The following is a 15,682-nucleotide window of genomic DNA, read 5'->3' as shown; positions in this document are numbered from 1 at the left end:
GTCACGTGCGAGTGACCGTCTCCACAACGCGCCTCGCCCGTTGGGGCGAACTCGTGACGATGTGTCGGGAGTCCGAGCGAAAGGCGGCATTAGGGGGCGGGCATATCGGGGACGTTGGGGTGAAATGGCGAGGGGGGGGGGGCTCCGTGGCGGGGGTCTGGGGGTGTAGAGGAGACCCAGCTGAGCTGTCGGTCGCGGTCGTCATGAGATTGCGCAGATAAGGTGCGTGGGAAACTCAGGAGCCAGGGTCACCCCCCCCCACCCTCCCTCGGTTACCTTCCCCCCCCAGGCGTGAGAACGAGCAGAGACCAGCGGGCGGGGGCGGGTGTGCGAGTTGGGGAGCGGCGGTGTAGTGGTTAGCGCCCTGTGCTACGAACCTGGCCCCTGAGTTCGACTCTCGGCCACCATAGGTGGCATATATTTGAACCGGACCTGGGCCCCCCTTAGGTCGACTCAGCCTTAAATGAGCTGTGGTGTGTGTGTGTCAAACATCAGCACTGGTCCTGGACACACCACCCCCTTGTGCGCCGTGCCGGCCTTTACAGGTGCTCGCTAACAGCACTTTTCCCAACAGTCAGTGTGGACTACACGGGGGATCTCTGTGTGTCGTTGGATTTGTGTTTAAGTGGTGGCGTCTGTGCGTGTGCGCTGCGGTGTGACTGTGAACTTGCGGCTCACCGGCACACCCCCCCCTCTCACCCCGCCCCCCCATCCCCTTGCTAGGTGCCAGTACGGCTGGCAAGGAGCGCTGTGCGGGGAGTGCATCCCCTATCCAGGCTGCGTGCACGGCTCCTGCTCCGAGCCCTGGCAGTGCCACTGCGACACCAACTGGGGAGGCCTTCTCTGTGACAAAGGTGGGAGCAACTCTGGGGCAACTCGGGGCAACTCGGGTCAACTCGGGGGGAACACGGGGCAATTCAGGGGAAACTTGGGGTGCACGTTGAGCCAACACTACCACGGAGACCCGCGTCATCTTTATAAAGAAGCAGACGAGCATAGGGCACTGCGGTAAAATTCAGTGTTGTACTGTACTCTGCTGCAATGTCTATGCTCCCCGCCGTCATACACCCGCTCTAACCAGCGTGGTAAAGTATGATCAAATAACCCCCACGACCCGTACAAACAAGCGTTGGGGAGGGGGGGGCTCATCCAGTCTTAAACGCGTACCTGGTGCAGTGTGCCAAAACATCGACACTGGGGAGACAAAGGCAGCCGGGCGTGGTGTTGTCCACCCACCTTCTTCATAGGTGCTCGTGAAGACCACTTGCCATCAGCAGCCTGTTATAGGCTAGAGGGGGGATCTTGATTGTTGTGTGCACGGTCAAACGGCCGGACCTCCCTGACCCTTAACCCCCATCTCAAACGCAGACCTCAACTACTGCGGGACGCACTCGCCCTGCCTCAACGGGGGGACCTGCATCAACCCCGAGCCGGACGAGTTCGAGTGCGTCTGTCCCGAGGGGTGGTCGGGCCGCAACTGCGAGATCGGTGAGACGTCAACTGATCAATCTTGTCGATGCTGCAGCAATCAGTCAACTGATCAAGAAATTAATCAGTAACTAAATCGTTAAACTGGTCCATCATCCAGGTCAGCAGCCTGCCATTCAACGGGTCGGCTAAATTCCCGGAAATTTAATTAAACGTCGTTCCACCAATCGCTAAATCTATCAGTTAAGCTGCCAAACTGTCGATGAATCGATAACTTGATCAATTCCATGAAGCACTCAATCAGTCATTCCATCGATTGGCAAATAAAGCCGCCAGTCAGTCCGTCAGAAGTCGCCTTTATGTAATAATACAGAGCCAGGTGAGATGAGATGATGGGTTTCTCTTGTGAGGGAGACTCGTGGAGGGATTGATGGTTGATCGTTCAGCTGGGTCCTCACCTGAGCGATTAGTTTCACAACTCCTGGGCTCGCAATGACGGCGCTTATATGTGGAGGTCTCTGCAACCCGTTGCGAGCATTTAGCAATGAGTTTCACCACGTGCACATTTTATGCATGGGTCGTTACAATCCAGACCGAGCTGCATAATTTCATCATAGCGCAACTGCTTGCTCAGATGTAGACAAAGCAGTTGCCGGCGAGTGTGGAGTGCACCTGAGTTAGTGGGTGGGTGGATAAGTGAACAAGTTCGTCAGTGAGGATGTGAGTGAGCGAGTGAGTGGGAGGGTGGGTGACCGAGCGAGTGAGTGACAACTCATCGCACTCGTCTGGCCGATGATGATGACTGCTGGATTGTAACCCAACTAGCCGCGTGTGCAAACAGTTAACGCACAGCAACCAGCCGGGTCTGTCCCGTGACGCCCTCCTTCCAGAAGCGAGAATTCCACACTCCAAGTGCACCTAGCCTGGCACGAATGCCGTGTTGACGTCACCGCCGCTTAGTGGTCACCGGCCGTTGCTGTTGTTGCTGTTGCAGCGGAGCATGCCTGCCTCTCGGGGCCCTGCGCGCCCGGGGCCACGTGCGTGGAGACGCCGCACGGATTCGAGTGTCAGTGCGGGCCTGGGTGGAGCGGAGCCACTTGCGCCGACAGTGAGGACGCCACCTCACTCACCGCACTCACTCAATCACTCACACGCTCACTCGCTCAATCACTCACTCAATCACTCACTCACCCACTCGCTCAATCACTCACTCAATCACTCACTCACCCACTCGCTCACACTCACTCACTCACACGCTCACGCCGCACTCGCCGCACTCACACGCTCGCTCACCCCACTCGCACTCACTCACTTCACTCACACGCTAACTAATCCACCCACTCGCTCACACTCACTTCACTCACACGCTCACGCCGAACTCACTCATACGCTCACTCACTCACCCACTCCCACTCACTCACACCCTAACTAATCCACCCACTCGCTCACACTCACTCACTTCACTCACATGCTCACTCACCCACTTACCCACTCAAACTCACCCCCCCCCCCATATTCTGTGCTCACTCACTCCGTCACCCACTCACCTGTGGAGCTCACTCACCCGCGATTACAAAGCAACAAGTCACCCCCCCCACTCCCCTTAGTCACCCCGCCTCCCTCGCTGGCGGGGTGTTGGGATCCCCCCCCCCCCGCCCGCTGCACCTGCCAGGGAATTATCGACTCATTAAGCCTCATCTCGTCTCCGCCGCGACCAGAGTTTACCCAACACCCCCTCCACCCCTCCCCATCATCCTCCCCTCACCCCCCCCCCCCCCCCCGTCTCTACGCACAACACGTTTTCATAGCCGCTCACGTCTGAAATTACAGAGTTCGGATGCAGCCCCGCGCCTCGACCCCCCCTCACTGCGCCCCCACCTTCCTCAACGACCCCCCTCCCTTCACCCCCACTGCCCCCCCTTCTCCCCCACTGCCCCCCCCCACGCCCATATCGCACTAATTAGCTGCCAGACATGGGCTGTTACACGGTGGCGACATGAATGTTTTAGAGGCGCCTGAGTGATGAGGACAGAGCCCGTGGTGCCGCCTCTGGGCCCGTGGCCCCCATCTGCCTCCAGGTGCCGCTGATCCCCCTGCCCCCTCCCCCATCCATCCCTCCAAAAAGGATAGCGGAGGGGATCAGGTTAACGAGGGGGGGGGGGGTGCAGCATTTTACCTGCGCTGCTGAGCGATGAAACGTCGATGAATAATGCAGGGGGCTTGGTGAGGGGTGCCAGGTGAGCTTGAGCCTGCAGGTAGGTGAGAGGGTGTTGGGTGAGAGGAGTCGGGTGAGTGAGGTGAGCCGCAGGTGACTGCGCCATGGTGCCCGACACCCCCGTGTACTCCACTCACTTTGCGTCCTCTCGCCACGTGTCTCCTTCCCAGACGTGGATGACTGCTCGCCGAACCCGTGCGGACGCGGCGCCACGTGCCGCGACCTCGTGGGCGGATTCGAGTGCCTGTGCCTCCCGCAGTGGCGGGGCCGCACGTGCCAGCTCGGTAAGCGACGGGGGCAGGGGCTGCTGCCGTTGTTGGGGGTTGGTGGGGGGAGGGTGTGATGGGGATGATCGGGTTAGTGGGTGGGTTTTGGTGCGTTTGTGAGTCCGTGGGTGGGCGAGTTTGTGAATTGGTGGGAGTCAGTGGGTACATTTGTTGGTCATCGCGTGGGCACGTTGGTAAGTTGTGTGGGTCGGGTTGTTCGTTTGTGGTTACATGGGCGAGGGGACCAATCACGAACACCACCACCACCAACCATCGGCCACAATTGTCACCACCGCGCCCATCGACCACCCTCCTCCGCTGCCGTGGCCGGGAGCGTTGATCGCGCCGCGATGTCTCGCTGTGGACACACGGCGCCCGTGATTTGTGGTCGCGCTCGCGGGTAATTTCACTGCGGCCGTGGCTCCGCTTTCCAGCCCCTATTTCCATCGGAGCGCGGCCGCCACCGGTGGCCCCAAAAATAACCACGTGGGAACGGCCGCTCGGGCCCCGCAGGGACGCGCAGTTATGCGGGGCCACGCGCTTCGTGCCGCCCCCCCTGTTGCTGTTCCGTGACCCCTTCTGTGTCTGCCGTTGCCACCCCCTAGGGGGCGGTTTGGTGGAGTCGAGGAATCCACGCTGGGGGGTAACCCCTCCACCCCCCCCCCAGCTTCTTACCCCCGCCTTTGTCTCACCTATCTTCCCCATGCCCCCCCTACTTCCCGCAGCAGGCGTGGCGGATGCGCGGCGCCTCCGTAGAGACAAAAAACGCATTCGTCATAAACGCTGCGCTGACCTCATACATTCACAATAATAAATACGAGACGTTTCGGGCAATGGTCCTTCTTTATAGCAGAAACCCGTCTCTTCAGAGTGACGGTTTTCTGGAATAAAAGCAATGTGATCCTCCTCGTCGGGTTGAAATTCCACATTCCTCGGGTGAGGAGCCAGTCTCTCCTTTTGCGGGACACCCACGGAATTCTCGCGAATGCGTGGCCTGCGAGTTGTGTCGTGCGTGTGGCGCAGCAGGTGCGTCTGTGCTTGATCAGCAACGTATGCCATGGTGTCTCAGTTGGAGTGGGTGATTGGGTGGGTGGATGGGTAGGTGATTGATTGAGTGGCTGGACGAGTGAATGAGTAGGTGAGTGTCGGTGAGTGGTGGGGTTTTGGGTGGCTGGATGGGTGAATGATTGGGAAGTTGAGCTGGTGGGTGAGTGAGTGAATGATTTATTAGTAGAGTTGGTGGGTGGGCGAGTGAGCGCGTGGGTGAGCAGTGCATGTGCTCAGGCCCCACTAACCCACGTGTGTCCGTGCATGTGTGTGCATGTGTGTGTGTCCGTGCATGTGCGTGTGCGTGCAAACGTGTGTGCATGGCCGCGTGTGCAGACGCTAACGAGTGTGAACGCAGCCCCTGTGTGAATGCTCACTCCTGCCGCAACCTCATTGGCGGATACTACTGCGACTGCCTCCCCGGCTGGACAGGGCACGACTGTGACACCAGTCAGTGCCCGCACTGCATGCCCGGCCCCTGTGGCCCACAACCCATCACGACCACCACGTGTCCCGTCGATTCGCCCTGCATCCTCATCCAGTCAACACAATCCGCTGCCACTTCGCCACGGCGTGCCGATCTCTTCGCACCCGCAAACCCATCCACTCACTCGCCCAGTCTCACCACGTCACCCATCCTCTCATCCAACTGTCCAGTCACTCATTCGCTCGTCTGCTCACCCACTGGACCCTAACCCATTACCTTGCACCTAACCAACGGAACCATAGGCGCCCTGTGTGTCCAACCAATCTGCCTGCACTCTAACCAACACCACGAGTAATAAGTCCCCCACACTGCCCCCCCAAAGTATGATATGCATAGTCACGATCCTGAGTTACAAGTCGATCGACGATTTGACTCGTTTTTGCAATGTCTCGTTTTCACTGCCTTGTTTGTACAAGTCGTGTTCTCTCGTATGATCCGTTCGGTTCCGTGGGCTCCGCTATTCTCAGGGTTCATCCGCGTCTTATCCGCATAGTTCCACGCGCGCAGAGTGAGCGTAGCCGTAGATTTTGTTCCAGGTAAATCCACGCATCGGCGCTCCCGCCCACGGCTCATGCGCCCCTCCACTCCGACGAGGCCTCTGGCGGCCCGCGGTGCGAATTTCGTCGTCCGGTTGGTTTTTGTTGTCGGGGTGGGACGAGGTCGCTGATCGTTGCCCTCCCGTTTCTCCCCTCCAGACATCGACGACTGCGTCGGGCAGTGCCGGAACGGTGGCTCCTGCACGGTACGGCCGCACCCCCCCCCCTCTCTACAACCCCGCCTGCCCCCCATCACCATCACCGGAATCTCCCCTCCTGTGCCGTCTCGACTCCCGACGCCCACAGCCCCCCCCCCCTCTTATTTAGAGATCCCCAAAGTTATATTTGCCTCTGTCTTTGTGTCTGCATTTGGCTGCATTTGTCCACATCTGTCTTTGCGTCTCTCTCCATGGCATGCTTTGTATCCATCTCTCTGTGTCTCGCTATGTCTGTCCCTATCTCTCGCACCGCGTCTCTCTTCGTCTATAATTCGCAATTCTGGCCACGGGTTCTGATTGGTCGGTGGGACTCGGAGCTCACGCGGTCTCTGCCCGCAGGACCTGGTGAACGGCTACCGCTGCGAGTGTCGCCCGGGATTCTCCGGGCCTCTCTGCCAAGTCGGACCGGGGGGCGTAGTGGCTTCGGGTGAGACCGGAGCCGCAGGGGGCCCGTTATCTCCCGGGGGGCCCGAGCCGTGCCCCTCTAGCGCGTGTTTCCACGGGGGCCGCTGTGTGTCCGAAACCGGGGGGACCTCCCGCTGCGACTGCCCCCCGGGGTTCGCTGGAGACCGCTGCCAGGTGATGGGGTTACCGCTGCTGCTGCTGCTTTGTACCTGGGGTCTCGCTCGGTTTAGTGCAGAGTTGGTGCGGAGTGAGTGCGGAGTGGGTGCGGAGTGAGTGCGGAGTGAGTGCGGAGTGAGTGCGGAGTGAGTGCGAAGAGGGGAAAGCGCTCTCGAACTTCTGTATTCCCGCCACGCACTGCCTGCCGCGCATTCACTGCAGTCACTGTGACAGGAACACACAGCCCCTTTCTCAATCCACTGCTGGACGAATGCCTCACCACGCCATGCCAGTAATAGGGGAAATGTGACCATACTTCACCACCTTGGTCAGTGAAGGAAAAGGCGGATGGGGTTGGGAGGGGTCCAGGATGAGTTCGTGTATCACTCGCCACTGACGTTAGCCGTGGTTGGGAATCGGACTCCCGCAATGACCACGCGTGTGCACGCGTTTCTCCCAGAATGCCGTGGGGGTGTCCACGGGGGGCGACCCCTGCTCATCGGCTCCGTGCCGGAACGGGGGGACTTGCACCGCGACTGGCACCGGATTCGAGTGCTCGTGCGGAGAGGACCACGAGGGTGCGGATTGCTCCAAGCTGCGCGACCACTGCCACACGGCTCCCTGCCAGGGTACGGTGTCATCATCCCCCCGCATCACCATTAGCTCCATTGTAATCACCATTACCTCCAGCCCCATCATCACCACCAGCCCCATCAGCCCCACCATCACCGCCATCACCACCAGTCCCATCATCACCACCAACCCCACCATTATTACCACCATATTACCAATAACATAATCAGACATCCCAATATAGGTTGCAGGTTCCAAGTAAAAACATCATCGGTCCTGACGACGCCACCCCCCCCCCCCCATGTGGTCCACCCCCCCCCCACCCCGCCCCCACCAAGTGATTGACAGTTGCACGGTGGCCGTGGCCTCCAACACGACGGCGGGGGGCGTGCGCTTCGTGTCTTCGGGGGTGTGCGGCCCCCACGGGCGCTGCGCGAGTCTCCCGGGGGGCCGCTTCAGCTGCTCCTGCCTGCAGGGCTTCACCGGCACCTACTGCCACCAGAGTGAGTGGCCTCCACAACGACGGCAACGACAACAACAATGCCCCCCCAGGACCGGGTGCAAGTGGGGTGCTGATGATTGGTGATACTGTTGCTACGGTTGCTGATGATCCTGCATTGTTTAAGGGCGCTTTATCAACTTTCATTATTATTATTGCTGATGATGCTGATCAGGGCCTGTGCGCCAACCAATGTCCCTTTGGCCCGCTGATGATCCTGCATTGTTTAAGAGGGCTTTATAAACTTTAATTATTATGATTGCTGATGATGCTGATCAGGGCCGGTTCACCAACCAATGTCCCTTTGGCCCACCCGAGTCCACTCTCCTTCGCGGGGGTCGATCACTCGTCCCACTTTGGGGTCGCGCTTCGAATCGAGAACCTCGAATTCTGTTGACGTTGCGGTGAGGCGACAGCGCCTCTAGTGGCTGCAGTGTTTCACGTGGGACCAGCGACACGGGGCACCGCTCACGCATCGCGACATTGACCGGAGCCACTCGGCTCGGCGGACGTGTGGACGTGTGGTTGTGTGGACGTGTGGTTGTGTGGACGTGTGGTTGTGTGGACGTGTGGTTGTGTGGTTGTGTGGACGTGTGGTTGTGTGGACGTGTGGTTGTGTGGACGTGTGGATCTGTGGACGTGTGGTTGTGTGGACGTGTGTGGATGTGCGGACATGCTCTCTCCACTGCTGTTGTATTCGCGTGCGTGAACGTGAATCCCGACGTCCGGTGGCCGCGCCGTAAACCCCTCTCCGCTTTCTCTTCCGCTCTCGCATTCCCGCCCGATCAGGACGGACACGAGGTGACGACTTTTCTTTCCGATTTTTTTTTAAACCATCGTCCTCGTTCGTGGTCTCTCCACGCTTCTATATCTCTCACGGTCCTGCGGACACCGCGATCCGTCTCGCTTCCGAACTCATCTCATCGCTTCACCTCTGCCCTGGTCATTTTCTCAGTCGCATTGTCTCGCTTGGCTGCCATTCCCGTCGCCAGTCTCGCCCGTCGGCCCTTCGTCCCTGACGGCCCTTCGTCCCTCTCGGCCAAACCCACTCGGCGGCCAACGGGGGGTTTTTCCGAGTTGTTTCCATCATTCGTGTTCGGTGCTTCTGACTCTCGGCGCTGTTCCAAGCGCGCTGTCTCCGTACCCCGTCTGCCCCACCTCGTGGCCTCCTTGCTCCGTGTTCGCCGGCGTCCCGGATTCCCGTCCGTACATCGCAGCTGGAAATGTTCGCCGATTGAAAACGTTGTTTGCCCTTGACACGCATCGTGGGGTTCCGCTTGGCACGAGCACGTGCTCTTATAGCCACGCGTTCTTGGATCGTGCTCTGCAGACGTTTAATTTCATAGAAGCGCGGTGGTGGCAGATGTGAAAACGAGACCTGGCTGAGTGTACGGATGGGGACAAAGACAATGAGCTCCTTATAACTTTAGCAGGCTGTTTGGGCAAGTGCTGATAGCGAGCACCTGTGAAGGCCAGCACGGTAAACAAGCGGGTGGGTGGCCAGCACCACGCCACGGATGGAGAACACACACACGTGGGTGCGTGGTAGGGGAAGGAGCAACGCACGGAAGGCTAGAACCAGGCTGAAGTTGTTTAGTCACACGAGGTGAGGATCTGGGGAATAAGACTCAGAGATGGGACAAGGGAGAGGTGGAGAGACGGTGTCGTGGGGGACACGGCAAAGGAAGGACAGAGCTGGAGAGCGAAGGAGATAGAGAAGATGGGAAGACAGCAAGGCACGGGTAGAAGTTGTCCATCCACTGAATGACGATCGCGTTGACGACGCTGAGAGTGTGATGGCGCCCCCCCCGGTTCTCTCGCCCGTGACCCTGCGCAGACATCAACGACTGCCAGCTCAACCCGTGCCACAACGGGGGCACGTGCATCGACGGCGTGAGCGCCTTCCAGTGCGTGTGTCCCGAGGGCTGGGAGGGCGACCTCTGTCAGACCGGTGCGTGGCACGCGCGCGCATACACGTACACAAAGAAAACATACGTACATACACACACACTCCAAAGATCCACCGCATAGCCTTTAACAGGCTGTTTGGAAAGAGATGTCAGCGAGCACCTATGAAGGCCGCCACGGTACACGAATACGCACGCGCACACATACAAACGTGCACACACACACGTGCACACACACACGTGCACACACATCACACACGCGCGCACACACACACGTACACACACACACGTACACACACGCACGTACACACACACACGTACACACACACACGTACACACACGCACACGTACACACACACACGTACACACACACACGTACACACACGTACACACACACACGTACACACACGCACACACACACACGTACACACACACACGTGCACACACGCACACACACACACGTACACACACGCACACACACACACGTACACACACACACGTGCACACACGCACGTGCACACGTACACACACACGTGCACACACACACGTGCACACACGCACGTGCACACGTACACACACACACGTGCACACACACACGTACACACACACACACGCACACACACACGTACACACACGCACACACACACACGTACACACACGCACACACACGTACACACACACACGTACACACACACACGTACACACACACACGTACACACACACACGTGCACACACACACGTACACACACACACGTGCACACACACACGCACACACACGTACACGTACACACACACACGTACACACACACACGTACACACACACACGTACACACACACACACGTACACACACACACGTACACACACACACGTACACACGTACACACACACACACACGTACACACACACACGTACACACACACACACGTGCACACACACACGTGCACACGTACACACACACACGTACACACACACACACGTACACACACACACACGTGCACACACACACGTGCACACGTACACACACACACGTACACAACACACAACACGTACACACACACACACGTGCACACGTACACACGCACACGTACACACACACACGTACACACTACACACACACATACACACACCACAACGTACACACAACACACGTACACACACACAGTACACCACACACGTACACACACACACACACGTACAACACCACCGTACACACACACACGTACACACACACACGGACACACACACACGTACACACACACACACACGTACACACACACACACACGTACACACACGTACACACCACACGTACACACACACACGTACACACACACACACACGTACACCACACACGTACACACACACACGTACACACACACACGTACACACACACACCACGTACACACACACACACACGTACACACACGTACACACACACACGTACACACACACACGTACACACACACACTTACACACACACACATACTACAACACACCACGTGCACACAACACACGTACACACACACACGTACCCACGTACACACACACGTACACACACGCACACACCACACGTACACACACACACGTGCACACACGCCCACACACCACGTACACACACGCACACACACACACGTACACACACACACGTGCACACACGCACGTGCACACGTACACACACACGTGCACACACACACGTGCACACACGCACGTGCACACGTACACACACACACGTGCACACACACACGTACACACACACACACGTACACACACACACGTACACACACACACGTACACACACACACGTGCACACACACACGTACACACACACACACGTGCACACACACACACGTACACACACACACGCACACACACACGTACACACACACACACGTACACACACACACACGTGCACACACACACACGTACACACACACACACACACGTACACACACACACACGTACACACACACACACACGTACACACACACACACGTACACACACACACACACGTACACACACACACACGTACACACACACACACACGTACACACACGCACACACGCAAGCACTTGCCCACGACATTACAATCACGCATCCACAGCGCACACTCGCGTCGTGACGATTCTCGCGGGACACCCCCGCCACTCTTTATCCCAAAGCGCAATCACCGATGATCGTTCCCTCCCCCCCCCCACCACCACCACCCTCGGGCAGACATCAACGACTGCCACCCCAACCCGTGCCACAACGGCGGGCGCTGCCGCGACCTGGTCAACGACTTCCAGTGCCAGTGCCGCAACGGCTGGAAGGGGCGCACCTGCCACTCACGTGAGCAACCTCCCCCCCCTTCTCCCTCTGTAGCCCCCCCCCCCCCGGACCGTCGTTCAAACTGCACTGGTCCCAGCTCACCCATCCTGCCCCCCACACCTAGCTGGGTTTCCTGGTACCAGCCCCCTTTCCCAGGGGTTGTGCCGACTCCCCCATGTCTCATGTTCACCCCAGCCTCACTGCGTCAACCCTACGGGGGGTCTCCGTCGTGATGATGAGAGTGCGCGCGTGTGTGTGCGTGTGGATTGATGTGTGTACGTGTGCGTCTTGAGTCTGTGCTATGAACCCGGAGACCCGAGTTCGATTCCCGCTCACGACCAATAACAGTGGCAAATATCTAAACTGGTTATGGGGAGAGAAAGGCTGCCGGGCGTGGTGCTGGCCAACCACCCCCTTGTGTGCCGTGCCGGCCTTCAAAGGTGGTACTGGCAAACAGCACTTGCCCCAACAGTCTGTTAAAGCTATACGGGGGAGCTGTGTGTGTGCGCTATAGAGCAGTAGTCTGCGCACTGCGATTACCAGCCTCGATAAACATTTGCGGTGAATATCTGAACCGGTCCTGGGTCTTTACTAGGTCGACTCAGCTATAAATTGGTCACATGAACGGTGTGTGCACGTCAATGGTGGGGAGACAAAGGCGTGAAGCTGGCCACACTACTTCCTCGTGCGCCGTTCCAGCCTGCAACCCCCGGCCTGTGGGGGCAGACCGGAGCGGGGGATCTTTGCGTGTGCACGTGGACCAATGTACACGGCTGTGTGTGTGGCAGGTGAGAGCCAGTGCGATGAGACCGCGTGTCACAACGGCGGCACGTGCTACGACCACGGGGACTCGTTCGTGTGCCACTGCCCCCTGGGGTGGGAGGGCAGCACCTGCAGCGTGGGTGGGTTTCACGTTCACATGCACACTCACACACACGCACACACACACTCACACGCTCATGCACTCACTCACACGCTCACACACTCATTCACATGCTCACACACTCACTCACTCACATGCTCACACACTCGCACACACACACACGCTTACACACTCACACACACACGCTCACACACTGACTCACACGCTCACACTCTCACTCACACACACGCTCACACACTCACTCACACGCTCACACTCGCACATGCTCACACAAACACGCTTACACACTCGCGCATTCTCTCACTCGCACCCTGCACACTCCCACGGTTACACTCTCACGTAACTGCACATGCGCATACACAACCACTCGTACAGTCTCGCGCCCGCACACGTTCACTTCCACGCCAGCACACCCCCGTCGCCCCCCCCCCCCCCCCCGTTTCCCTGCAAGTCGCTTGCCGACATGCGCACGCTTTTTTCCATTAAGGCACAGACATTGATTGTCTCTCAAACGCGACGCGCCCCTCCCCCTTGCCCCCCCGCCCCCCTCAGCCAGGAACAGCAGCTGTGCGTCGAGCCCGTGCCAGAACGGGGGCACGTGCGTGGGGGGCGCCGACTCGTCCTCCTTCACCTGCGTGTGCCGCGACGGCTGGGAGGGTCCCACGTGTGCGCACAGTGAGGGCCCGCAGCGCACCACTCACGGGACACCGACATAGCCAGTAGGGACACTCCGCCCCAGTGACCCCCCCCCACCACCACAATCGCCAACACCTCCACCGAACAGCAGCGCAACCAGCGCGGACACTTCGCCCGATGACCAACACCGCACACTACGACCGACGGGGTTTTGTCTGTGGTCAAACTTAGGGGTCAGGGTAGGAAATGCTTAGGGTTAGGGGTTATAGTTAGGGTAGGATTAGCATTGGGATTAGGGTAGGGTCGGGTTCGTTTCGGGATGAGGGGTTAGGGTTTCGGGGTAGGGTAGAATTCGTGTTCGTATTAGAGGTTATGATTACGTGTTAGGGTAGCGTCAGTGTTGGGATTTGGGGTTATGGGTTAGGGTCGAGTTAGGATTTGGATTGGGGTTCGTGTTGGGGTTAGGGTGGTGGTGTTTTTGATGAGCGTGAGGTTGGCGAGCCCGGCCCAGTGTGGCTGGGCTGGTGTTTTCCAGGCCTCCGGATCCCTTTGTCCGTCGCTCTGCCCCACCAAGTCGCTCCGCATTTAGCCGCCGTGTCGTGTTGCGCGCAGTGCCCGACGCTTTACGTTATGGAATATTAATCATTCATGTCTCTCCGCTCTCTCCTCTCCTTTCGCTCCCACGTCCTGCCAAAGACACCAACGACTGCAACCCCCACCCCTGGTGAGTTGGATGTGAGCCACACATTTTTTCCTCTTGTCTCCTTAAATAAACGCAACGGAGCCACGGAGCTCGGGGGCGCCCGGCGTCGTTGGGCGGCGGCGGCGCACGCGGTGACACGGGTTGACGAGAGCCAAGTCAGAACCTGGCGCCAGTGCGCGACGAGGTACGTGACAAGTTTGTTCCCCTGTGCTCTCCTCCTGCAGCTACAACGGCGGCACGTGCGTGGACGGGGACAATTGGTACCGCTGCGAGTGCTCCCCGGGCTTCGCGGGGCCCGACTGCCGCATCAGTGAGTGGCCGATGCCTTCGCCTTTCCCGTAACGCGCGGAAACGCTGAGCCCACAGTGCACATCATCCTCCTCTCCGTTCTACTCGTGGGCTTTTGACCGTGGGCCGTGACCGTGTCCTTCACCGACGTCTCCTCACGTCGTTTCTCCACTCCTGTCCGTCCATCGCGGCGTCTTTGAACCGAGACCGCTTCCGTCCCGTGCAGTGTTTGAGACGTTCACTCAAATCGTGGTCCTCCTCATGTCCCCCAAACCGAGGGTTGTAAGAGTTGCGCGCTCATGAATGCGCTTGCCTTCCGGTGGTGCCTCCGTGACTATCCCGATGCACGGCAAGCCGTCCCATGACGCCCAGCCTTGACTCTGCGCTGTGCCCGTGCCGTGCAGACATCGACGAGTGCCAGTCGAGCCCGTGCGCCGCTGGCTCCACGTGCATGGACGAGATCAACGCGTTCCGCTGCATCTGTCCCCTCGGCCGCTCAGGCAGCCTCTGCCAGGAAGGTGAGCGACGCGACGGCGCCCACGGGCCCATAACCCCCCCCCCCTCCTGTGACCGGGCTATCGGTGACCGTGGCTCCGTGAACTCACTGCCTGTCCGCGCATGCGCCGCGTCACCCGCGTCTCCTGCGTGCGGTGCATCAGCTGCGTCGGTCTCACCCGTGTCTCCCCCCTTGTCTCCCCCCTTGTCCCCCCCTCCCCCGTTAGCCGCGCACGAGCGGCCGTGTTTCCACCACGGGCGGCTGCGGGCGCACGGCTCGCGCTGGGACGACGAGTGCAACGCGTGCGAGTGCTCGGGTGGGCTCGTCAACTGCACCAGGGTGAGTCAGTCCACCAGCGAGCCAGGTCAACGACTACGCCGCCGCCGCCTTTGCCGCCGCGGGATTAAACGGAACATTGCTGGACGCGTATAATTGGGATGGTTAAAATGAGAGGGTTATTGTTAAGTGACTATTAATGGATGTGATGGTTATGAATGGGATGGCTCTGAATTGCAGGCTGGTTATTATGAGATGGTTACTATGGGATGGCTATAACAGAATTGACATTGAAAAAAAATAAAATGCAATGTATAACAGGCTGGTCATTATGGGATAGGATGGTCGTTCTGAGA

General features: G+C 58.8%; 1 protein-coding gene across 3 annotated transcripts in view; it reads left to right on the top strand.

Moving 5' to 3' along the window:
- LOC133360721 (protein jagged-1-like) overlaps positions 1-15,682 on the top strand; it is a 31,824-nt gene that overhangs the window by 12,348 nt on the left and 3,794 nt on the right. For 2 of the 3 annotated variants that reach the window (XM_061579512.1, XM_061579518.1), the window contains 17 exons: positions 724-854; positions 1,369-1,488; positions 2,423-2,536; positions 3,814-3,927; positions 5,293-5,406; positions 6,139-6,185; positions 6,537-6,776; positions 7,219-7,387; positions 7,670-7,834; positions 9,668-9,781; positions 11,952-12,065; positions 12,833-12,946; positions 13,480-13,602; positions 14,260-14,287; positions 14,491-14,576; positions 14,959-15,072; positions 15,277-15,389. In XM_061579512.1, coding sequence (XP_061435496.1) covers positions 724-854; positions 1,369-1,488; positions 2,423-2,536; positions 3,814-3,927; positions 5,293-5,406; positions 6,139-6,185; positions 6,537-6,776; positions 7,219-7,387; positions 7,670-7,834; positions 9,668-9,781; positions 11,952-12,065; positions 12,833-12,946; positions 13,480-13,602; positions 14,260-14,287; positions 14,491-14,576; positions 14,959-15,072; positions 15,277-15,389 — 2,020 coding nt within the window. The remainder of the gene's footprint in view (positions 1-723; positions 855-1,368; positions 1,489-2,422; positions 2,537-3,813; positions 3,928-5,292; positions 5,407-6,138; positions 6,186-6,536; positions 6,777-7,218; positions 7,388-7,669; positions 7,835-9,667; positions 9,782-11,951; positions 12,066-12,832; positions 12,947-13,479; positions 13,603-14,259; positions 14,288-14,490; positions 14,577-14,958; positions 15,073-15,276; positions 15,390-15,682) is intronic. The other variant, XM_061579528.1, reaches the window with a different exon arrangement.

Source organism: Lethenteron reissneri, chromosome 8 (assembly GCF_015708825.2).
Source record: "Lethenteron reissneri isolate LAM-NWPU_2019-01 chromosome 8, ASM1570882v1, whole genome shotgun sequence".
Classification (NCBI taxonomy): Eukaryota; Metazoa; Chordata; class Hyperoartia; order Petromyzontiformes; family Petromyzontidae; genus Lethenteron; species Lethenteron reissneri.
The sequence above is the reverse complement of the archived record's forward strand: the minus strand, read 5'-3'. Positions and strand labels throughout refer to the sequence as shown.